The sequence below is a fragment of the Dendrobium catenatum genome, unplaced genomic scaffold (genome assembly GCF_001605985.2).
Source record: "Dendrobium catenatum unplaced genomic scaffold, ASM160598v2 fragScaff_scaffold_624, whole genome shotgun sequence".
Classification (NCBI taxonomy): Eukaryota; Viridiplantae; Streptophyta; class Magnoliopsida; order Asparagales; family Orchidaceae; genus Dendrobium; species Dendrobium catenatum.
In genome coordinates, this window is record NW_021319086.1 from 480067 (window position 1) to 506664 (window position 26598).

At 37.0% G+C, this 26598-nt stretch overlaps 1 protein-coding gene across 1 annotated transcript; it reads right to left on the minus strand.

Moving 5' to 3' along the window:
• Positions 1–3512: 3512 nt before the first annotated feature.
• On the minus strand, positions 3513–23761 carry LOC110113679 (WEB family protein At2g38370). The gene is made up of 2 exons (XM_020846349.2): positions 23436–23761; positions 3513–5266 (listed from the first exon to the last, which is right to left on the minus strand). Exons 1-2 carry the CDS (start codon positions 23655–23657, stop codon positions 3773–3775), a joined length of 1716 nt encoding a protein of 571 aa, XP_020702008.1. The 5' UTR covers positions 23658–23761; the 3' UTR covers positions 3513–3772.
• Positions 23762–26598: the final 2837 nt, after the last annotated feature.

Sequence of the window (26598 nt, forward strand, 5' to 3'; positions counted from 1 at the left end):
GCGAACATTACGCCAGAAAATCCGCCGGCAAAAGCCCTATTTTTGAACCCGAGCCCGTCTGGCTGCTCATTTCATTCCGTCGTTTCTCACATCTCTGCTCTCTCTCTCGTCGCCCCAGCGTCGCCCCACCCTAGATCACCGTCGCCGAGCCTTCTGGACATTCGCGGGATGTTGCCGATGATCACCGCCTTCGTCGCCGGCTAAAGGAGACTTGTTTTGCAAAAATCGACCGTCAGTTTCCACCGCCTCCCGATTTTCCGCAGCCTCACGATTTCTTCGATTGTAAGATTTTTCTTCATGTTATTTCTTATTAGACATTTGCTAGATGATGCACATATTAGATGTTTTTTTGTTGATAAACAAAGAGTGAATATTTTTCAAAATCAATTTGGATTCATGCCGAGAAGGTCTATTATGGAAGCCATACATTTATTGAGAGGTTTGATGGAGAAATATAGAGAGAATAAGAAGGATCTACATATGATATTTGTTGATTTAGAGAAAGCATATGATAAAGTTCCAAGAGGAGTGCTATTGAGAGTTCTTGCAAAAAAAAGAAAAAGAGTTAACAGCGCTTATATTCAAATCATTATAAATATGTATGCATGAGCTATTACTTGTGTTAAAACACTAGGTGGTTTGACATAATAATTTCCTATTTCGGTTGGATTACATCAAGGATTTTGTCCGCCGGTAATACCGAGTTTTCCTGTAGTGAACATTCATTACACTACTACTGTAAATTGCTACAATCTATAGCATTTTAATTTTATGGGGAATATATATATGATCAATATTCCATTGTCTATAAATCTCATAAATATGTGAGGTAATAAAAAGAAATCTCATAACTTTCAAATAAAAATTATCAGTAGCACTAAACTTATGATCAAATAATAGCATATAATCTCTTACATTCTCAAAATCATTAAATTTAGTTGGTTCAAGCTCTTTCATGAATAAAAAATAAAATAAAATAAAAACTCTTTCATGAATAAGATTAATATCTTTTATTGAATTTGCATGTCGCTATTTTCATGACACTTATCAATTTAATTTATGCAGTGCTCAACCACGAAAACTATGTAAGAGTCCATGGAATGAAAATAACTTGAATATTTAAATACTAAAGAAAAAGCTCTACTAATTGTCTTAAATGAAAGAGTGTAAATGGTAGAAACCTTAAATTTGGAGCTATAAGCCCCTTCTTCTAATTTTTCAGATTAAAAGTGGATACTGAAAAATACTCTCAAAATTTTGTAGATCAAATTTGTATATCGAAATTATCAATATTACTTATTATTTTCATTCTAAGGCCATTCATAAAATTATTAGCTACTTATGAAACCTCATAATTAGTTCAATTTGTTCAAGCTAATAAATCATTAAAGTATTTAAATATTCAAGGTCCAGCATTATTCATTGTCTTATAGGTAAAGTTGGTCATACACTTTCTTTTCATAAAATCTAGGCTAGTATTTTGATAGTTCTCATTTCTTTTATTTATATTCAAATTAGTGCATTTCTGCTTTTTTTTTTTTATTTGCTGATAAGGAGATTTTCTCAATAAAATGTATCATATCCTATCAAGTCCATTTTAATAAAATTTATACTTTGATAATCATTCATAATATGCTAGTCAAAAAAATCCATCCATCTCAATAAAATAGATAAAAATATTTTATTAAAATTATATCACATAAAAAAAGCAAGGGATTCAATTTTTATCTTATTATAGAGGTCATCATACGACCTAATTTCATTTCTAGTATAAACCTTTAGTTTCCCATTACAATTTATTTTCCTATAATGAGCATGTAAATTAAATTCCATGCTTGCAACAGATGGGGATTGTCACCAACCCCATTATGTTGGTCAGTTGTATGTGGGTTTTCAGCAAGTTGCACAACTAAGATATTTTATTTTGTTAAATGAGCAGCTCGTTAATAGGCTCGACAAATTTAAAATGAACCGAACTTGAACAAGAACACGATCAGAGCTCAAATAAGTTTAAGCAAGCTGATGCTCAAACAAAGACCAAAAAGCTCGAATCATTTCGAGCCGATCTCGAACATGACCTTGGCAAACGAGCTCGAGCCAAATATGCCAACACATGGTTCTGCTCGGTTCGTTTACAGCCCTAGATTCATGTCACAACATTCAAAAGTTAATTTTGATTTCTAATATATTGCATCATGATTTATAAATTAACCACAATGTTTTGCAAGTTTTAAATCTTATCATCACTAGTTGCTCTTAAGTTTGCAACAATAAGGTATAAAATCTGCTAACTGATCTCAGAGAACGAAATCATGATGAAAAATTGCACTATGAACTTTTGTTCTCCCTTAAAAATAAATGTATTTGCAAGTATATAAAAGAATGTAATCCTCAAACACTCAACAAATATGGATAACTATCAATAAATATCCATATACGTGTTAATGAAAAACAAACAACAAATAATATAAATCAAATTTCAACGGCTGGCAAAATAAAAATTTTTTGAAGTAGACCACTGCTTAGCTAATTAGGAACTCTTGTAAACTAACTAAACTTCATGCTACGGTTAGCTATAGCTGATATATGGTGCTAAAGCCATGTGAAGTACTGTAAATAGTTCATAGAATTGCCAACTAATATCCAAAAACGATTTCAAAATTTTTATTGCAAAGATAAGTTATAATATAAAGAAATTTAAAAGCTGAGAGATTTAGAGATTACTGGCAAATAAAAATCAAGTCTCCACATGTTGATGTCTATTGATGGTATAATGATTGTTGCAATGATTGCTCCTTACCGTGCCTTCAAAATTCCTTGAAGGCTTGGCACAGAGGTAGGTCTCACAATGGGTTAATCAGTCAAGTTTTGATCTGACCCAAAATTGACCCAACATGAATTTACTCAACCCGAACCCGACTCTTTTAATAAAGTGGTCAAAACCATAGATCCGATCTGCTTAACAACCTGAATGATCGAAATTTGACTCGATAATACATTTTGATTAAAAATTTTATAACTTATTAATTATAAAATTTAGAAAAATTGATCAAAAAATAAAGATATTATACCAACAAAAAAAATAATTTAAGGAAAAACATAAACAAGTAACTTTTGTCTTCAAATTGGGTTCACAACTCAATTCGAATCCGACCAGTTTAATAAACAGGTTGAAACTCTAGACCCAAACTTAGCCCTTCTATTAAAAAGTTCAATATGAATTTTCAATTCAGATCTAGGTCAAGTTGGCTAGTCGGATCTTTTTTGACACACCTATATAAGGCACCCTAATCTCTCTCTCTCTCTCTCTCTCTCTCTCTCTCTCTCTCTCTCTCTCTCTCTCTCTCTCAAATAGATTTATAGCTATAGGTGTTATAAGAATCTCAGATGAACTATAGTCAGATGTTACCATCAAATATATCTAGAACTGCAATGATCTCATCATCCCTCCAATTTCAAACCTCTTCCATTTATAATACACCCAGTATTTGCAGCCTAAATTGCTGAGTTTATACCTCAACTTGAGTACACTAAGACAATGTAAACTTAACAAAGAGGACAAGAAACCTAAGTTGCAAGGATATCGACCAGAATTAGAACAGGTATGATTACAAACATAACAGATAAAGTAACATCACTACGCCGGTGAGGAATCCATCCTCTAATTGCCAAGGATAATTTCACTTGCTCAGTTAACAACAGAAATAATACCTAATATATAACTGAAAATTCTTGGAAAACGCTAAACCTACCAGCTTTCCTCCATTAAGCATTACCTGAGATCCGGAATCTGTTTTCTCTTCATGTTCTTCCTCAAGCCGTCATTTATCGAGACATGCGATAAACCTACAAAGACAAATTTCTTCCTCATCCTGGTATGCAACTTGAGAGTAGGTCCACGACCATTCTGAGGAGATAGAACTCCCGTTCTTCTATTTATTAATTGACCAAGTGAAACTGTAGCTTTGCCATTAGATCTATCAGATATTCCTATATTATAATCATCAGGACCTACTAATTTCCTACTAAGTATTTCTCCTATAGATAATGTATGCTTCAACCCATTCCTTGGATCATCTGTAATCAAATTCATCTCATTACAGTCAAGCATATTGGAGTCTCGTTTATGATGACCTGGGTAAGAGTTTTTAAATTTGGTAGTGTTGTAAATATGGCGTCCCTTATGCCCATGCTCAGATCTCCATTTCCTAAAAGCTTCTTCAACTGCCCTCTTTCCACTGTTTACGGTTTCTACCCTGCTCAGAGCCTCTTCTAAGACCTTCCTCCTGGTTTTTAAATCTTCTGTAGCTTCCTCAATTTTACCCATCAGTTCCAGCTTAGATTGGTTTGCTCTTTCTAGCTCGAGCAAGGCAGCTTCAATTTTATTCCTTGAGGATTCATCAGCCTCCTGAGCTTTCTGAGTTAGCTGGACATATTCTTTAATCGACAAGATTACTGTAGAGTTGTTTTGCAAACATGCAGTTGAACTGTTGCAGTTTAATAGAGCTTTACTCTGAGCAAGTGCAGCAGCTTCAGCAGCTTTGCTTTCTTCTTCCATCTTCTTCACAGCTAGCCACCTAATTTCAGTAGCCTTAATGGCAGCCTTCATATCTTCAATCTCATGAGTTAGCCTGAATACTTCAGACTTAGAAGCTTCGGTTGCATGCCTAAACTGTTCCCTCACAAAAAGCAGATGGTTGATCTCCACTGAGGTACATGCAGGATCGTCATTACGTATATCTTTTGCATCTTTTGTGAACTGCAACCTCAAGGTAATATGCTTCAATTCTTCTTCTAAGGAAGAGACATTAGCTCTTTTCAACGAAAGCTTTTCAACGGTTTCCTTGAGTAAGGCTTTCTCCTCCCCTACTTTAAGGTTGAATGATTTAATGGAAGTTCGTATGTCAGCCAGATTGCTTGTTGTCATTCCCAGATTCATCTTTGCTTGCTTGAGCTCGACTAAAATTGAACCAGGAGACGGCACTGCATGCATAACTGCATGGAGTGAATCCACACGTGTAATTTCTCCTTTGTGATCCACGGCGGGTTGGAACTTTACATCACCTGATAATGATTCAGTAAATATATATACTTGAGACGATTCTTCATGTAATTGGGATTTCAATCTATCAACAATTTTTTTAGTCATTTCAAGTTCACTCAAAGCCTGAAGAGTCTCTTGTTCTTTTGCCATGAGATCCTTCACCACCCGAGAAGTCTGTTCCTGAACATTCCTAAACTCTAGCTCCTCAGCAGAATGATGTTTCTGAAAAGATAAGCCACTATTTGAGAGATCGATAACATCAAATGAATTGAATAGCATGATAATTGATAAGAATAGATTAAAGTGAGTTTGCGTTTCAAGGGAGAGCATAGAACACTAATTAATTGCTTCAAAAAGGCATCTGAAAAACCTAAAAATCACCACATGGCTCAGGCCCCTTCGTACCACCTCACACCCTAATTTTGGCGATACAATATATTTGTGTTGGAGAGTCTATAATTGTGCATTTTTTCACAATATAAAAATCAGCTCTGCAGCCTCATAGAAGGTCCAAGGCCTGGTTTTACTATTTCTGCTCAAGTTTCTTTAGAGGACATAACTAATTATGAAAGCCAACGAAAGCCACAAAAATTATAAATTAGATGACAAGAGCAACAAAAGAATGTTATAATAACATCTAGATTTAAACAAGTAATTTTCTAACTTGGCTATTTATTGACTCAACAAACCAAACAAATCAAAATAATGACAAAAATTATTCTACATAACAAAAATAAAAAATAAAAAAGGGAAAACTAGCAGATACAATGATTAAACTAGCACAATAAAACTTGGATGAAGGTTTAGCAAATTAAACCAATGCAGTAGCTCAAATACAACAAGATTGTATCGTTTCAGAGCAAGAAAAAGATTTATAAACTAAGATTGCGCATGGCAGATATGGATGACTTGATCTCAGTGATAACATTATGGTTACTTGAAGTATATTATCCTTAAATCACAAGTGTGCCTTGATTTGCACGCAAGTTTCTTTGACTTCTATTTCTAAGTGGTCTCTCGACTAAGATTTATCAAGCTATGCTTGGACGCTTCCACAACATAGCCTCTGGGCTGAGATTAAAGAAGCAAAGCTTACGCTTGCAACTAGGATTTTATGGAGTACATATCTCTCAGTTTTGGTTTCTCTCTAGGCATGAATAAAGGTTCTAATTGGCTTCATTTTGGAAATTGATATCTTGATGAATTTTTTTATTGCTTGATCTCTTTTATATTATTTTGTGGTGCACCACACCTCGATCCTAATTACCACTTCCATTTTGAGTAACATGACACACATAGCAACTAGATATAATTGCTTAAATGAAAAAGTAAATAAAAAATTGAATACTGTTGGCTATTGATATAAGAATGATAAACGATAAATTTTATGACTTTCAATTATCAACAATGCAATGAAGTTTTTTTTTTTAATTATCTTCATAATCTAGTTTTTTAAAAAAAGCATTTATTATGTTAAAATTACTGTTAGAAATGGACTTTATGTTATTATTAAGTTTTAGGTTTATTTTACATGCTGAAAATGATTTTAGGGTCAACTAGTATTTTAGACATTATATCGCTTGGCTCTTTTATAAATAAGACCTATGGTTTATTATTGACGGTTAAAAATTGATGATATGAATTTTTTCCCTTGTATTTTTGGGCAACCACCGCCCTTCAAAAGTGCATGAGGACTATGTACTTTCATTGTTTGTGTTTTTTCATTGGCTGTTATTTGTTTCCATCAATCAAGCTAAGTTCTAGGATCCTCCATGCTACATGCTAACAGTTCATCATTTACAAGTGCTTTAGTTTACTTATATCTTTCAGTGGATTTCTTGCTGTTTACCTTGATTCACATTTCATTCTATTAATTCTCTATCATTTGATGTCAAAGATTGGAGAATTAAAATGAAGATGGAAAGGGGAACGATGAAGAGAATAGGGACTGCAAGTAAGAAAAACTAGAAAATTTATAAAAAATTGTTGTGGGCTAGAATATTCACCGAGGTAGAGTGAGTAAATTTTTCGTCTTACCAAAGCACGGATATTCAGCACACAAACAGATAGTTGGAGAGAGAGAGAGTAGTAAAACACTATATATTTTTTACGTGGAAAAACTAAAGAGGGAAAAATCACGGAGGCTCGCCCAAGTCATAAGATTCTTCTAAATTTGAGTAAATTACAAAAGTTTACCCGTTGACATAAAGGCGGTGGAATTACAATAGTTTGGAGAGTTGAGCGGAAGTCCAGCAAACAGTTGGGCAGAAGTCCAATGGCGTTCGGACAAGAGTCTGGCAAAAACCAGATGATCAGAAGACAATCGGTGATCGGGTGGTGGTCCGATGATGGTTGGTAGAAAAATCTGTCGGCAATCATCCGGATAGAAAACTAATAGCGATCAGCGGCCGGACGGTGGTACGACGATGGTAAGACGAAAGTCAGATTGCAAGGTAGAAGTTTGGCAGCGATAGAAATCTGGCAGCGGTCGGTGACTAGGCAGTGATCGGGTGATGTCCAGCGACGGTCAACAGTCTGCGACTAAGAGGTGATCTGGCGATGGTTGACGGAGGCTCGTCGACGGTGGTGCTGGAGCTCTCAAAGTCTCAGAGCTCTCCAATCTGGAGCCAAAGATCTCCTTAATGTAGAAAGTCTAGAATGTGAGGATTTATTTATAGATTTTCAGGAGTGGCACATCCTATAAATATGGAGAAGATTCAAAACAGGTTTGGAGTACTCCATCGGATGACCCATATTGATTCCCCAAATCATAGAGTAATTTTCAAATATTTAAATGCCTTAAACATGTCGGAATTAAGTGATCTTGGGCTTATTGGAATTGTCTTGTCGAGCCGCTCGATTTGAGTATAAGTATGCCATATTTAGATATCACACGATCATCTAATTTATGCTTTAAACCTTCAAAATGTGCTTTGGTTCCTTAATTTGGACCCATTTGGGCTTGGATTGGATCAATTTTGGTGTCGTTGGATTCGTATCTTCGAGACATTCAATTTGATTATAAGTTTGCTAAAACCAAAGTTTGGATGGTCCCAAATTTAATTTTGAAAGTTTCCAACATGGATATTTCTCGAGATTCGCGTTCGATCAAATCGATTTTAGTAATATATCAGTTATCCACTTATTTTTTATGTCAAAACTTGTGGAGTTAGAGAATATATATATATATATATATAGTTTTAGTATTCCTTGGAGTCGGAATGCTCATCGGAGCAAAAATACCGAAAAATTTACTCTAAAACTTTTCAAATAAATCAAAACCGATCATAGAGGCAATTTTGAGATTCGAGAGTTCCAACGTTGAGTCCAGAACGTCGAAAAATGATTCCAAAGACTCCAAAAAACATCCCAAACAAACTTTTTTGGACAAAAAAATTTTATTTTTGTTTTCATGTTTTCTTTTTTTTCTTGATAGCTCACACCTACTACAGTGACGCCTCCTTTGAGACGACACAACAGAAAAGGAAAACAATAATATTTTTAATATTTATTAATTTCCTTTTATAATTTTTCGAAAAAAAAGGAAATAAATCCCAAAAAAATTCTGAAATTTTATGAGGAAGGAAATAATTAATTTTTATTTTTAATTATCATTATTTTTAATTCCTTTTCTTTTTTTTTCATAAATAGAAATAATTGGTTTTTTGGAATTAAATTTTTTTGAAAATTAATAAAAAATTCAAAAAATTCTTTCAAGTTTTCCTCTTAAAAATCTATAAATACGCCTAACACTTAGGGGTTAGGAAGCGGGGACTACTTCTCTAATCTAGTCCAAACTTAAGGGAAAAATGGATTGGCAAAAATTAAAATTTTAAGATCATTATTGCAGTTGAAGGCTCGATCCTTCGTTGTGGGCTTTAGTCTTCATCTGAAGACTATCCTGAATGAGTCGCAAGATCGTCAATAGCGATAAAAGTCGGCCCTCTGTTGTAGGCTCATGTATTCCTTTAATGATTGTCCTGTACAAGATGCAAGAGCATCAATCTCCGATAAAGATTGGGTCCTCCATTGCAGGCTCCTTTCTTCCTCTGAAGATTGTCCTGTAAGAGTCGAAACACCGTCAATTTTCAATAAAGGCCCAATCCTTTAGTATTAGATTAGTAGCTGGTGACAACTGAGGCCAGACTTTTCCAAAATTTGGAAATTGATATAAATGATATTGGCAAGACTAGCAATCAGTGGAGCAGTTTAGATCTATTATCAGGGATGCGTGTTTCTAGGAGTTCAAATATTCTATCAGGAGATACTATTTGAAAATTTTCCTTTGAGGTGCTTTGATATAATAACTTTGATATTCATCAAAAGCCAATTTCACATGTGTTTCTTCAGATAGTGGATTAATGAATGCATCAAGAATTACCTCCTGCCACCGAATAAGTGAAATAAGATAAAGCATAGAAGGTAGATATTTTTCCTTCTACTATTTTTAATTTTAATTGGATCATATAATTAACTTTCTCCCTTACATGATGGTGATAGGAGAAAATCCCATGGAGCAATGTTAGTTGATAATGTTGCACCCACCATTAGTGATACGCAACAAATTTTATATACCAAATTATGTATTGATTATTGCACCAAAAAGAAATGATAGAGTACATGTTCCTCCACCTAGATTTATAGCCGTGCATGAGATGACATTATGCGCAAGATTTAGATTTCCCCCAGCACTCAAGTTGCTTGATATTTTCAAGGCATGTGGCGTCACTTTATCCCAGTTCTTATAACGAGTATAGTTGGTTTAATAATTTTTTTAGAGAACGTTGAAAAACATTAACTGTCGAGCATTTATCCAAAATGTGCAAATTTACAAATGATTCTCAATGTCGACTCACATGTCGGAACAATAAAAATTGGTTGACTATTTTGACTCGTGAACCCTCAAAAAATTGGTCCAACTCAATCTTTTTTGAAAAGAAAATGAATGGGGCATTCAAAAAAAAAGGGGGAGGCTAAAGGAACTGCCAAACTTTCCTCACCTATGAGAGGAGGGGATATTGAAAACTCTTAATTTTTCTGATACAAAGAATCTTCACGATGAGTTACGTCACATAAGCTAATATGTACTGGAGGAAAAACTTTTTAAAGTTGGTCTTTCTATTCAAGAAGGAAGATCTCATGCAGTTTGGTTGAATATGTCTAAGAAAGTTTGTGAAGCAAGTCTCAATGTTTTAAAATCCTCATCCAAAAACATTTCAGGAGGACATAGGGAGGATGGAACCTTCTCCATAAAGTGAAAAGTGAATGATACAGTGACTTTGTCAAGCGATGGCGAAATACCTAGGGAGGTTATTGACCCTTTGATGATCGATATTGCTACCCTTAATTAAGTTAGCGAGATTTGGTCCTTCAAAGTACCAATCTTTGAAGAGGTGCTAAAACATGTCTACGTTAGGCGACAACATGCAAAAGAAGGGGTTATTTATCTTGATCCTCTCTTTTCTAGATGTTCACAATTATATATCTATTGCAAATGATATAGAAAATGGATGTGGATTCCTAGTTAGACATAATGCTAGAATCGTGGAATGCTGAGTTTATGAATGTTAAATATCTGCAGGGGGAGTATAAACGAAAATTGGAAGCAAATATAAAAGAGACTTCAACTTTAGAAAGCCAACTAGCAAAATGCTGAGCTAAGGTGGCGACGATGTCCGCCACTCTTTCCATTTAAAATTGGGAAGCTAACTGCTCTCGCACCAAGTTGATTGAGGCTCACACAGAGACTAATCAAAAGAATGAAGCTTTAAAGGAACTTGCATCAGAGAAGTGCACCCTTAAGATAGTGCATAAAGAATTACAATATTATCTTTTGGAGAAAGATGCAGTCATATTATATGATGATGCTCGCACAGAGGCTCTATCATTGGAGGCTGTGAAAAAATTCAAGAAGTACTCAGCTTATTGTTGAGAAGTCAAAAATCGCATCCAAGAGACTTATGATAAGTTATTTAATGTTGAATACAGGGATTTGTAGCGTCAGTGCCTTGAGGAAGGATTTTTCCATAACTTTTTAAAAGGTGCTCGATTGGTATAGTGCAAGACATGGGTTCAATCGAAGGGCTATCTCCCAGCCAGGCCTCCGAGGACTCCTCCTTATATTTAGATGATGATGCTATTGAAAGTGAGCTGAGAAAGACATTCTCTAGTGATGATGAGGATGTCGAGACGTCTTTTTTTATTTATCTCGGTGTGTATGTTTAGTTCCTGAGACATCTCTTGATGATAAATAAATGAATGGTATATTTTAGAGCATAATAATGTGTTATCATAATGTTGTATTAATTTTTATTTAATAAAGCTTCTCATGTAGGTAGTCTTATGTCTTTGAAGGTTGGAGAGGGTTTATCATATATTTTTCAACCTATTAAAAGTTATGCATTGGGTAGCTACTTGATAAAGTTAGCCAGTTAGTAAGAGGTTAAAAGATATTCACATAGGATGTTTGATCTATCTGAGGTTGTTTGCCAAAACTTTGATGATGTTAACATGTGTGGAAAAGGACGGATCAAATCCTACTGGGATTGATCATTCAATGACTAAGATAGAACGAATGTTGTTTATTTCTCGAATCAGTGGTAAGGTTTAGATTTCGTTGGATCGTAATTATGTTGCTTAAAAAGGAAATATTAATAATAACAGAAAAAAAAAATTTATTGTCTTGGAAAAGAAGAAACAATGATACTACGACGTAGCTTAAGAGACATAAGAGCTAAATAATACTTAATTAAAAAATATATATATGAGCTATATAGTAGGTAGCATTATTAATGACTATTGAGAATATTTTCGAAGATTCTCAGTGTTCCAAGTTTGAGGTAATATTTTTTCATTAACTTCTTTCAGCTTGAAAGTTTCAAGCTTAATCGTAGTTGTTGCTATATAAGGGTCCTCCCACAGGGGAGAGAGTTTGTTGCGTTGGATCCTTTTTCCTGCTGCCTCAAGGCTGCGCAAGACCAAGTCAATGATGGAGATGCGTCGAGGTTTCACTTTCTAGTTATAGTGATGAGCTATCCTCTGGTGGTAAGCAGCAACCTTAAGTAAGACCACATCTCTTGTTTATGGAAGAAGATTTAGGTTAATCTGAAGTTTCTCATAATTATTTTTGAAGTCAAAAGCCTGTACTCTTGGGCATGGAACCCCAATATTGACCGAGATGACTACCTTGGTGCCAAAGCAAAGTTTATATGGTGTTTCACCTGTTGGAGTCCTAGAGGGGGTGCAATAGGCCCAAAGGATATTGGGGAGATGATCAGCCCATTGCCTCCTAGCCTTTTCGAGTCCCTTCAATATAGCTCAGTTCATAACCTCAATCTGCCCATTTGTTTGAGGATAGTCCAAGGTTGTGTATAATAAATGGATATGGAAGTCCTTTCAAAATATTGTGAAGGTTTTTTTAGAAGAATGAGTCCTATTATCAGTGATGATCTTTGTCTGAAGGTCAAAACAACAAATTATATTTTTTAAATAAATTGTTTGGCATTTACTTTAGTGATTTTAACAATAGGCTCAGCTTTTACCCATTTTGTGAAGTAGTTAATAGCCAAGATGATAATTTTTGTTGTTTGTTAGCCATAGGAAAGGGCTCCATTATATTAATCTCCTATTAGGCGAAAGGCCAAAGGATTTGAAGTGACAAGATTTCCACGACAGGTAAATGGGTGAGGTTGAAGTGTGGCTAGCAATTATTGCATTTTTATACGAACTCCAATGCGTCTTGTTTCATCATAGGACAGTAGAACCCTTGCCGTATAATTTTTAGAGCAAGTTCCTTCCCTCCAAAGTATACTCTACACATGCCTAAATGGACTTCTCGTAGTGCATAATTGGCCTCTGATGATGGGAAATACTTAAGATAGACTCGGTAAAGGCCCACTTATACAACTCTCCACTTGTGATGGTGAAGTTAGTTTCTTGCCTTCGGAGTCGCATTGTAGCCTTCAATTAGAGCCCATATTTGAAGATAACCTACTACAAGGAGATAAATTAAATTCCAACCCAATGCCATAACTCTTAGGTCTCCATCGACATATAGTGTCCAGTAAGGTGAAGTGGCTAGTGGTTCATCAAAGGAAGGGATGATACATTTGACCATAAAATCTACAAGCACTTGTGACCTGATGTCGGATCTAAGAAGGAAACGAATGTGAAATTATCCAAGTTCCACTGACCACTTAATTAGTTTTCCAAATGCCTCTGATTTTTGGAGAGTATTTCTCAATGATAAATTTGTATAAAGTCCAATTGAATGAGCTTGAAAATAGAGGCATAATTTTCTAGCTAGAAAGACTAAAACTAAAATTGTTTTATCTACCAATGGGTAGCGTCCCTCCATCTTAGAAAGGATGTTGCTAACATAATAGACTGACATTTAATAACATTCTCCACTTGGACCAAGCCCAAGCTTATAGCATGTGAAGAGACAGCCATATATATGTACAACATTTCTCTTGGTATTGGCTTTGAAAGTATCCAAATATATTTAGATCTATTCAAAAGCTTCCTAGCATTCATCTGTCTATTGGAACCTCAAGTTACGAGCATCTCTTAGTATCTTTAAGAAAGACATGTATTTATCCCTTAAGCGGGCCAAAAAATGAGATAGGGTTGTAATTCTTACGTTCAAATGTTATACTTCTTTGATATTCTTTTGGGGCATCATATCACTTAGTGTCTTGATCTTTTTAAGATTGGCTTCGATCCCCCGATGGTAATCATGAACCTCAAGAATTTTCTTGACTCAACTCTGAATGTACACTTGGCAGGATTGAATCGCATGTTATAGGATCAAATGATACAGAAACAGTATTTCAAGTCAAAGATATACTGTAAATTTTCAAGATTTTTTTACCAAAATATCGTCTAAATATACCTTCATAGTGTGCGACGCTGACACAGCTTTAGCATTTGAGTCCAAATGGCATAACTCGATAGTAGTATACTCCTTTATCGGTTTGAAAAGTTGTTGCCTCCTCATCTATGGAATCTATCTTTATCTAGTCGTAGCTAGAATAGACACCCAAAAAATTCAGTATTTGGTGCCCAAATGTGGCATCAACCAGTTAATACGATGAAGTGGAACTATTCTTTGGACCAGCTTTATTGAGGTATGTATAGTCCACACACATCCTGCAAGATCCGTTAGCTTCCTTAATCATGACAACATTTGCAAGCCATGTGGAATAGTGTAATTTCCGTATTAAGCTAACTTCAAAGAGTTTTATCAACATGTTATTCGATTACTATTTGTTGGCAGTGTAAAATTTCACTTCTTTGAATGACTAGCTTACATGTTGGGTTTATTTTGAGGGAATGTATGACTATCCCATAGTTAACTATAAGCATATCTTCTGGACTCCATGTAGAAAGGCCTTGTTTCCAGCAAAAAAAAAAAAAACCATGTATTCCTCTTCTCCTCCTCTGAAAGAAAAGATCCAATTTGCACTGTTCTTAACAGGTGCTCATCTGATATGGAAACACAGGTAAGGTCATTCACAGGGGAAGCCCTTTAAGGGACGTCCTCATTCCGAAGGTCAATGTTCTCAATGCTTAGAGTAACTGATGGACATGTCTAAGCTTGTCTAATGTACCACGATTGTGTCACCTATTGATTTTCGTTCACCATGCCGATCCCAGAAAGGGTAAAAAACTTTAGCTTGAGATATGGAATGGAGTAAACAGCTCTGAATATTGACTGGAGGGGCCTCTCAAAGCTAGTGTTATAAGTTGATTATAACTTCAATACAACAAATTGGATTGGATGAGTAACCTGCCTAGGGAACTCTTCAAGTGTGATTGGGATGCTAATCGTTCCTTTTATCCATACAAGTCAATTGTCGAACCTATACAGTGTCCTTGCAACAGGAAGGAGCTTTTCTCGGACCAGACCCATACTAAGAAAGGTGAAGTGGAACAGAACATCCACCGAGCTCCCATTATCAACTAAAATTTTTTTTACTCCGCTAATCCACACATTAATTACGAATGGATCCTGATGAAGGGACTAAACCCCCTCCTGGTCGGCATCATCAAAAGTGATAGAGTGTTCATCAAGAAACTTCTTTTGCGTGGCTCCTCATTTAACACAAGTAAGACTTGGTTGGATAATAACGGGCCTCCAAAAACTGTTTTGATCTCACTAACCATTTGAAAATTATTTTGCGATTGCCTTTGCGTCAGTTGCCCTCTAGTAGTAGTGTCCTTATAATCAAGTGGGTTTTTCACGAACCGATTAAGGTAGCCTTGTCGGATCTCTCTCTCGATTTTCTCCTTGAGCTGTTTGTATGATTCAATTGTGTGTTTACAGACTATGGTGGAAGTGACAATATTGCTCCTGAGTTTTCAAGTTTTGATAGAGATTTGACCACTTAACATTTTCTTAATTTCATATGGCCATTAGGATATTTTCCTGAGACATGTTCAGAGGTGTATACTCCTCTAGTCGAGGCTCACGTCAAGACTGTGAAGGTCGAGGGGGTAGGTTATTGTCCCCCTGCATCTTCCGCTGTGATGATGAATCATCTTTCCCAGGTGCATTTTTACTCTTTCTAGTTATTTTCTCAAACTGCATCATATTAGCATTGATGGTTTAATCTGCCGAGATATGTCCTCTACACGATGAATTAAATCGTAAATGAATGAACCGTGTCCCGCATGAATGTCGAGTAAAAGGGACGAGGATGGACTCCTTCGAAATAAACTCCTCTTAGTAACTCGAAATCCATCTCTGAAATTTGTCGAGCCTCAATGGAGAGCCTTTAGAAGTATTCTTTAAGTGACTCTCCTTCACTCTAGCGAATCCCAGAGAGGTGGGAAGAGTCCTTAACAATTCTTCGATTAGTAACAAATTATTCGATAAATAATTGGCCAACTTGACGAACGAGAGAATAGTTCTGGCTGGAAGAGAGTAGAACTATGTGTGTGCTTGCCCTTTGAGGGTAACAGAGAATACTTGATAGAGGAGCACATCCGAGGCTCGTTGAATATGCATAATAATTCTATAGTGATCAATATACTAGTAAGGGTCAGATGACCCATTGTAAGAGTCTATGCTTGGCAATTTGAAGCATGAAGGAATGGGATGTTGAAGGCTAACTTCAGTTAAAGGTGATGACTCTTGAAAGTCCTGATGATGTGGAGTTTATCTTCCACCTCTTAGAGGGAACTCTTCTCAAACCAATCATCATAATTCATTACATAAGGCATTGTGAGAGTTTTTAGCAATGTGAGGTGGAGCCAAGTCCTTAGCGATTATAGGAGGGATGCGAGTTGGCTGATCAATGCGAGAGGGAAGAGTACAGCTAGTTTTGTCAATGAGGTCGATGTATGGTTTTGACAGGGGGTGACCCCTTGACTGAGGGATAGGGATATCTGCACGAACATGTTCATGTCGAACATCCTCGACCAGTGATAGATCTCGAGGGAGATGGGTCTCCTCTTGTTGCAGTAGCGTTGGTTGGAAAGTGCCTCGTAAAAGTCTTGAAGGATTTCATTCTGAGACTCCATTTATTGGATGTGATCTTCCAGGGATAGCCCTGATGTTCCTTCCAAACAAGATTTCTTCAACAGGAAAGAAAGAAGCAGATGCATGCCATCCTGATTCCTAGATTGATGTGAGTTGGAGCGAGAGGCTCATTGTTGAGATTGTTATGCTTGTTGGCTATTGAAGGACTTTAGTTGAGCTTATAAGGGTGGGATTAGTTTTACAAAATGGTGCCAACCTATTGTGGGTTAAAATATTTGTGGTGGTAGAGTGAATGAATTTTTTGTCTTAGCAATGTACAGATATCCCGCACACAAACAGATAGTTGAAGAGAGAGAGAGAGTTGTAACACCAAATATTTTTACGTAGAAAACCTGAAGAGGGAAAAACCTCAAGGCCTCGCCCAAGTGAAAAAAAATCCACTAAATTTGAGTGAATTATAAAGGTTAACCCATCCCTTGACTTAGAGTCGGTGATCCAACGGAAGTCGACGACCAGGCAGTGGTCCAACGATAGTCGGCGGATGGTTGGGTGAAAGTCTGGCGGCGATCAGCGGCCGACAGGTGGTCTAGCGACGATCGACGGGGAGTTCGTAGGAGGTGGTGATGGAGCTCTTAAAGCCTCAGACCACTCTCTAATCTTCGGCCAAAGGTCTCCTTCAAAGAGAGAGAGAGAATCTATGTATAGATTTTCATAAGGGGCACACTCTAGAAATATAAAGAAGATCCAGGGCAGATTTGGAGTGTTCCATCAGATGACCCATATTGATTCACCCACTCATAGAGCGATTTTCAAATATTTAAGTGTCTTAATGATGTCCGAATTAAGTGATCTTGGGCTCGTTGGATTCGTCTCGTCGAGCCGCACGATTCATGTAAGTATGAAATTGGCAAGAGGAGATTACATTTTACACATCGTTCAATAAACATAAAAAGCAAACTCAAGCTCATATTTATAGATAGAGCATAAAGAATGCAATGTTCAAAATATTATTGCATCATTTTAGGAATAAAAAAATAAAATAAAAAGTAAATAATAGAACGAAGACCACGTTAAGTCCCAATTATAATGAAAAAAAGATGTGCGTGACTAACACATAAAAATAAAATAAAAAAGAAATAAAACATTAAACATTAAAATTATGACTTTGCATGGGTTATGCATAGCAAGGTACATAGCTAATCATTATTTCTGATTGAAGCTAACCGTGAAGAGAAAAGTCTTGGGAATAAGCCTTTGCATCTTGATAATGAAGTGTTATTTGGAGAAAGAAAAAAAGTTTTAGAAAGTTGATGGAGTCGAACCAATACGCACTTCAAGAAATGAGAAAAAGGGAATCTTATTTGCCAATGTAGTTGTGCTCAACGTGTCACAACACCCTTTGATTAAAACTTCACTACTATCCTTAGCATAAACACATGTTTGAAAAAACATGTATAGTCTTCTCAGGCATAAGAACCCCAACAACATATACATATAAAAAACATGACTATGGTCTTGGCATAGAAATATCTAACTTGGCAAATAGGTTACAGTCTACCCTATTCAAGAAAATGCATACAGTTGGATTAGTTTTCCTTATGTGTGTCATTAATGTTTTTGTAATTGGGGTTGGATTTGGTTGGTTTTTTCCGGGTGGCTGCTGGTTTCTGTCCTGCTGGGTTGGTTATTTCTTCTTCATGGTCTGTTTGTCGAGCCTTTGGGTTCGGTTTTTGCTTCTGTTTGCTAGGTTCTCGAGGATGCTTTATGTGTTGGTTTGCTTTTCCCTCTGTGATCGTGGCTGGTTTTCTAGTGGCCCTGTGGCTGGTCTGAGGTGGTGGGTTCGTTGCTCCCCTGTTTTTCCTCTTGTTGTTTTCTGGGGCTTGTGGTTGACTTCAGTTTTGTTGGTGTTGTTTTGTGCTTTTGGCTTTGGTTCAGTGTTATGGTGGAGGTTTGGTATTTTCTCTGCCATGGTATGTTCTGCTGCAGCTAGTGGGGGCTTTTCAGTGGGTTGGTCTTGCTGTTGTGGTGGAGGTGTTGTGTTTTAACTATCAGGTTATGTTCTCCACTGATTTCAGTGGTTTTAGTAAATGTTTCTTGTATTGTTGTTATTATGTTTATTCCCTTTCAAGATTGCAGTTTGGACTTGGGTACCCTTTTGGCTGGAGGTATTTTGTGGATTTTGTTTATCTCCTCCATCATTACTGCAGGCTTTGCCTTCCGATTTTGGTTTGCTCCTTGGTGATCAAGTTTATTTGGTTTATTACTATTTCTGTTCTTCTTCCTGTGGCTGGTTATTTGCTGTTTGGAGTTGCTGCCTTGTTTCTGGGATTGCTTGGTATCCTAGCTGGTTGGACTTATGGAATTTTCTATGCAAGATCTCCTATTGTATTTTCCTTATTTGTCTCTATTTTGGCTATATTCCTTTCATACTATATCTTGATTTGCAGTGTCCTTCTTTTGCAGGAGAGTATATTGATCGCACTTCATAAGGGAAGCTGAGTCGGGTCTCTGTTTTTTGGATCTCTAATATTTTTTGGGTGCCCATTCTTGTGCACCGTAGCATGTACCTAGGTTATATTGTACTTTTTGTTAGCAGGGACCTCAAGCTCGTAGGATTTTTTTGTTTTTTTTGTACCTCTTTTGAGCAATAGGGAGCTTGAGGGCCCTTTAAGAACCTTGTACTAATTTATTTATATTAACGCGTAGGCCCTTCCGATGGTTTCAACTACAAAAAAAAAAAAATGCATACAATTGTACGATCTAACCCATCTGCCACCTATGTTTTGATTCATCCAAGCAAGATAATAATGACGACTAATTAAACAAAACAAAACAATTATGAGAATTTTTTCCTTATTCATTAACAATGTCTATCCTAGACAATGTAAGCTTAATGCTAGGCAATATACTTGACTGATCAGAATTTAATGCCCAAAATTCACAAAGAAATTACATTCTACCGAACACAAACAATGAGCAAAACACTATAAAGAATCATATGATTTTATTGTTTTTTTTTTTTTTTTTTTTTTTTTTTTTTTTTTTCTTTCATTACTTCCTAGCATCCTGGCAATGGAAGTCTGTTCAATGGAAGTACTCATCTCGACATGCAGGCCTACCAAGAGTGCCTTGTTGTCTTTGGCTCTCGCTACTTTAATATAAAAGGTAGGAAGCTAGATCACCATCATGCCAACTAGTTACAAACATTGCAAGGATATAGACATCTAAAGTAGGATCCCCTTGCAACCAATGGGTGGTAAATTGAATCATTACAAATTTGTTAGCTGGGAATGGTAATGGTACTTCTCCACCAGACCTTCTATTTTATCACTAAAAGTTAGACTACCAGGTTTCTGCTAGGAAATACTTGAAGATATCAAGTAAACCCTAACAATAGAGACAAAACAGTAAGAAACATCACAAAAACCAATGGAAAACACAACAAAAATAGTAGTTTTATTGTAAGGGAAAAAATAACAGAACAAGGAAAGCAATACACAATTGATCCTTTAATCGAGAGGGGGATCTTTCTCTCCCAATCCCTAAACGAAGCTAAGGCCCAAGACACCAAGAACAAGACTCCAAATCAGCCACAATAATCAAGTATTACGGTAACCCTAATCCATCCTTCCTACTTAAAGCATACAATTAAACAATTGAGCCAAATTACATGTAAGCCCTTTCCGCCCTGTCCTTAGCTTCAAACTATTTGAATTTGAATCCCTAGTGGACCCCATCTCCCTCCCCATCTCTCTTGCTACTCGCCTCCCATAAACGTGAGCCAGCCCTTGGCAAGGGGCTGGCTGGACCAATCCAACAGCAACCGGTCTAACAGTTTCCTACACAAAGACTTCGAAAATGGAGCAAGCAAGCTCCACTAGATCTTTGTGCAAGTATTTTTAACTTCCATCTAGAAGACATTAGTTAGATAATGATGTGGTTACCAGGAAAATAATCATGTGCATGACCATCCTTCCTACTTGCGCATGAAGTACCTTCAAAGACTCCATTATTATGCATGGGACTGCAACCTATTGAATATATTGATTGTAGCTAGGTCCTACATTATGTTTCCTGAGAATCAATCATATGGAGCCATGGACACAATGTTCATCGAGCGAACTTTAAATCTTTAGTTGGATTTTCAACTCTTGCAGAGCCTTCTTAAGATCATAGTGAGCAAGGCTCTTTCATACATTTTTTTGCTTAAGAATCAATCATATAGAGCCATAAACACAATGTTCAAGGAACGAAGCATTAAAATATTTAGTTTGATTTTTAACTCATACACAGTTTTTTTTTTGGACCAATCATACCCAAGTCAAATAAGGGCTACTTTTTCGAGATTCCTCCCCCTCATATTCTTCCTCCTCCAATGCTAGACTCTATTGCTTAGAAGAAGCATCAATGTTCTCAGCAAGGAACCTTTTAAGGCTTTAACGAGGACCACATCTCCTAAAGTAATAAGAAGCTTCACCAAAAGTGATTGCGTGCTTCTCTAGTGCCTCCTAAACCTCTTCTTTGATAGAAAAATTATTGTTAATCATGATGTCCACCTAGTCGATTGATATATCTTTCTGTTGGGAGAGCTCTTGACACATTTTTCTTCTCCACTATTGATGGTGAGCTAAAGAGAGGATCTTTATAATGAAGATGCTAGCTTGCTTGATGATGAGGTGGCAGTTCAAATTAGGAAAGAGTAAATATGGAAGGTGGAGGTGGAATAATTTAGAGTTTAGGATTATTTCTTGACTTAGGTTATTCTTACGATAGTTTTGTATGGTTATTGAGTTGAATGAATTGATATTTGAATGGGGGAGATTAAGAAGAGGGATTTAGAAAGAGTTTGTTTTGGGAGAAAGGAGACAGCTTAGAAGGAAAGAGGGAAGATATGGTTTATGAGAAGGAGAGAAGCACAAGCCTAGAGATGAGTTTAAATGATTTTGGTATGAAGGAGGGAAACTAAGGGACTCTTGGAAAGGGATTGAGGTGGCAGAAAGTTAGGATTTTAGGATTTTGACGTAAGGGTTTGTGGTAGCAGCCAGTTAGGTTTTTAAATTTTTTTTTTTTTTTTTTTTGGGGGGGGGGGAGCTTTAGGCAAATTAAAGGATAACTTTCTTGACTCATCAAGGTACAAAAGTTCTGGGTCAACCGCAATAAATCTTCAAGTTGTAGAGCTACAACTAAGCATTCGACAACAATTTTGCATGAGAAAATATAAATTCATTCAATAATAATCAAAATAAAAGTACATGACTAATATTTATAGACTCAAAGGTTTTCAATCCAAGGGTGGCTCAATTTCACTTAATTTGGAAATTATCTTGGGCCAGTTCACTTCACATAGATTGCTAACATGGCAAAGCAAGCAAAGAAAGAAAATAACACAATATAAATAAAGGAATGCTTGTAATTCAGCCAAGCAAGCAAGTAAAGAGAGCAATCCCAATCTTCAATCAATTTTTAATCTCCCTTGATCCAAGAATAGAGTGGCCAACTTTTGCATCTTTTGGATAGAATTTTATTGTGCTTTTCATCAATTTTTGGAGGGTATTGGATGTCTATGTCTTGTATGGAACGTGGAGTGATCTTCAGAATTAATGATGTGTTGCTTTCTTCAAAAAGGTGTCAGCCTATTGCTTGGTTTCCTTTAAATTTGTGTTGTTCATGAAACCTATGATCATGATACTTCCTCCATCTCGACTTCAAGCACTTATCCAAACCTTAATAATGCACTTTTGTTGAATCAATTTCCATTAGGAGAAACCTCATCACCTCCTCCATTCATCGCCTCAAAAGACAGCAGGTCATCTTTAATATTTATGATTGGTAAGCAAGTCATATGTCTTTATAATGTCCTTTAGAGAAAATGATTCTAGTAGCAACTATTGCATCATTGAAACCTCATTCGAGTTCGAGGCCTTCACAAATATTTTTTGAGGACAAACTTGTGCAAGTTTTCTATAAAGACTATTAAAGTGGTGGAAAAACTTGCCAACACTTGTAACAACAAATGATAAACAAACAAAAATATTTTAGCTTAAAGTTGATGCCTTTTGCTCTCGAAGAGCATCATTAATGCCAGCCTTGTAAAATTGGCATCCCTTGAAAAAGGAAATGAGAACATTTCAATAAGAGGAAGGTAGTGAATAGAAATCTCAACAAGTTTGTCAAAAAGTTATGAAGCTGCATCTTTTCTTCGTTAAGAGCTCAAAAAGAAAATTGGGTAGCACCATGCATTAAACATCTATAGGAGCGCACATCATATGTCTAAAACATTTGTGCTTTGGTAGAAATATGTGGACCATTTGCTTTCTCAAATAGGTCACTCAGCTCAAACAAGTTCCAAGAAATTGAACAAGGTTTACTAAATGAACCATCCTACAAAGATGTTTATGTGAGACACAATAGTGTGTAGATAAAAATTACAACCGGATCAGTAAAAACAAGCACGGCTAGCATGTTCATAACAACTAGCATGTGGTTACAATGACAGAACATTCAACATCCTCCAACTAATTATAGTTGCATTGAACTGGTAGAATCATTAGAGCATTGAAAGCTCTCTTTTTGAAGTGGAGGGTCAACGGTTATGTAAGAAAGAAACTATGGCTCTTCATTAGGACCTATAAATAAACACCTCTTACATATAGAGGGGCAAATGATTGTCTTTTGATAAAAGTGTCCCAGAGCTAGCTCAACGAAGCAAGTACCTCTCTGCTTAACCTTCTTGTAAATAATTATTGGTCTGCTTGACTCAATCTTATCTCTCTCTCTCTCTCTCACACACACACACACACACACACACACACACACACACATCCTTAAACTTTTCAAAATAAAAATGAACAGTAAAAAGACACAAATACCGACAAAATGCACAATTTCTCCAAAAGATATACTCACGCCAGGGTGGAAGAGCTGCTTGAGCTGAGATTTCCAGACGGCACTCCCTCCGAACAGATCTACGGCCTCCTTAACGGATTCAAAGGGAGCCGAGGTGTCAATCTCCGCTCTCCGTTTTCCCTCTATAGCCATTGTCTTCGAGCCCTCGCATGAAGCTAGGGTTTCGGGCAATGCAACTCCCTCATTCTCCCTTGAAGCCGAAAATTGGGGCGCAGTCACCATCAAATCTCACACGCACACATATGCACTCTCTTTCTACCCTTCGATCGACTTGAGCTCCAAAATGAGTAGACAGAAGGGCAGAAGTTTAAGCGAGAAGAGCAGAAGTGGAGCAATTGGGGGGAAGTAATTTGATTTTTTTTTTAATTTAGAAGAACGTTAGAATTTTTAGAAGTTAATTGGTTAAATTACAAGAATACCCTTTATGGCCATTAATCCTTCTAGAATTGAAAAACAAATAGTGACTAAATTTTAATTAGAATGTTTTAATGACTTTAATTTTTTTTAGGTGGATAAAATTTATAACTAATTTTAATTATACTAATTTAGAGTTGATACGACATCGCAAAATGATCTTGATCGGGCACGAATCTCGAGGCAAAAGCTAGTTGGAAACTTCAAAAATTAATTTTGGAAGCACCCGATCTCCGATTTCAACGAACTTATAGTCAAACTGAGCGTCTCGGAAATACGAACCCAACGACACCACGATCAACCCAATCCGAGCCCAAATGAGTCTGAATCAAGGGTCCAAAGCATTGTTATAAGGTTCAAACCACAATTTGAGTTACCAAACGGTCTTCGATTTTGACGAGCTTATACTCGAATCGAACGGCTCGACGAGACGAATCCAACGAGCCCAAGAGCATTAAATTCCGACATCATTAAGGCCTTCAAATGACCAACGAACGGTGCATGATCAAAGGATTCGATATCGGCCGTCCATTCAAACCACTCCCAATTTGCCCTTGATCTCACGCCTATTTACGGGCTATGCCACTCCAGAAAAACTATAAATAGAGCCCTCATTCTACACCAAGGGGATTCAAGGGGAGAGAGAGAAGAAGAAGAGAAGAAGGAGAGGAGAAAGGGGAAAAGGAGATTCCTCACCTCCTCGACCACCGCCGGAGCTCTTCCTGACGCCTGAAGACGCCAGAACTCTGCCGGATTTTTGGGAAACGCCGGGAATTTGCAGAACTTTGTAACTTTGTGAGAAGTTCATTGTAAATTGATCGTCTTGATTTGTAAGACGGATCAACCTGTGTACTTCAAACAAATACTAGTGGAACTTTGCAACTGGGCGAGGTCCCGTACTTTTTTCCCTCTTTTGGGTTTTCCACGTAAAAACCTTGGTGTTCACTTTCTCTTTTCTGTTTGTGTGCGGAATACTCGTGCAACGCTAAGACGAACATTTCCTAACTCTACTGCCGCGTATATTCTAGCACGCAACAAGAGTAAACTTAAGAGAGCTCTTATAGCCATTTTAATATTTTTAAATTATCTTATTTTGATAACTTTTTTCAAATTTTATGATTATATTAGTTTCACTAAGTACATTATTACAATTTTTAAAATATTTAATAAATTTTTGTGGCTATAGCTTTTATTATTCTATCGGACCGAGGTTGAATCGGGGTTAAATTGAATAATATAATTGATACATTGTCAAAAAATTATCTTGATCGGGCATGAATCTCGAGGCAAAATTTGAGTTGGAAACTTCTAAAATTAATTCAGAGATCATCTCAATTCTGATTTCAGCAAATTTTTAGTCAAACTGAGCGTCTCGGAAATACGAACCCAACGACAACAAGTTCGACCCAATCCGAGCCCAAATGGGTCCAAATCATAGACCCGAAGTGTTGTTGGATGGTTCAAACCACAATTTGAGTTACTAAACGGACTCCGATTTTGATGAGCTTATACTCGAATCGAACGGCTCGACGAGACAAATCAAATGAGCACAAGATCACTGAATTCCGACACACTGAGGCACTCAAATGACCAACGAACGGTGCACGATCGTAGGATTCAATATCGGCCGTCCATTCAACCACTCCCTATTCGCCCCTGATCTCACGCCTATTTACTGGCAATGCCACTCTAGAAAATCTATAAATAGAGCCCTCATTATTTACAAGAGAGGATCCAAGCAAGAGAGAGAAGAAGAGAAGAGAAGGAAGAAGAGAAGGAGGAGCTCATCCTCGATGGCCGCCGGACCACCGCAGAAGTCTCGCCGGACCACCGCCGGAACCTCGCCGGACCACCGCAGGAACCTCGCCAAACCACCACCGAAGCCTCGCCGGAGTTTCATTGCACCACTACTTAAGGCCCAACGTTCAGTCCCTACGTCCTGCTAAAGACCCGACGTCCTGCTTAAGGCCCGACGTTCAGTTCCTACGTCCTGCTGAAGACCCGACGTTCTGCTTAAGGCCCGACGTTCAGACCCGACATCCTGCTTAAGGTCCGAAATTTAGTCCCTACGTCCTGCTGAAGACCTGATGTCCTACTTAAGGCCTGACGTTCAGACCCGATGTCCTACTCAAGGCCAGACTATCAACACCCGATCTTCCAAGTGACACTGGGTCTAACACCTGACTCCTTTCAAACAGTTACTAGTTGTAATCTGAACACCCTTGGAGGTGATTTCAGTCCTTTGTAACCGACTCAAAATTCTAGTGGAATCATTTTCAACTGGGCTAGGCCCCGTGGTTTTTTCCCCTTTTCAAGGGTTTTTCACATAAAAAATCTTGTGTTCTCTGCGTGTGAGCTAGTTATCCGTGCAACATTAAGACACAGAATTAAATCTCTATCGCCGTATATTTTCTAGCCCGCAATAGTTGGCGCCGTCTGTGGGAAAGTGATTCCCGACTGGGGGATAATTATTGCTCCAATCTCAAAAGATCGCCCTTATCAACTTCTTGACATCATTCATTGTTGCATCAATTTCATAAGAATCAGATGCGGACAGGGGGGCAACCTTAACTCTGACTATGGTCAAGAAGTTCCCTCCAATATTTCAAATATCAATAAGATATTTCAGGAAAATCTCAGCAAATGCAAGGATACTTCCCATCAATAGTAAGCTTCATATAGTCCCCTGCTGGACTTTCTACTCCTTGGGCAAGGTCTTGATCTCAACCTCAAAAAGGCAGTAATGGTC

Bases quoted from the DNA above. Each gene is read 5' to 3' on its own strand.
- LOC110113679 (XM_020846349.2), bottom strand. From the start codon at position 23,657: ATGGTGACTGCGCCCCAATTTTCGGCTTCAAGGGAGAATGAGGGAGTT. The intron at 5,267-23,435 runs GTGAGTATATCT...TTATCTTTTCAG, and splicing joins AGCAGCTCTTCCACCCTGGC to AAACATCATTCTGCTGAGGA.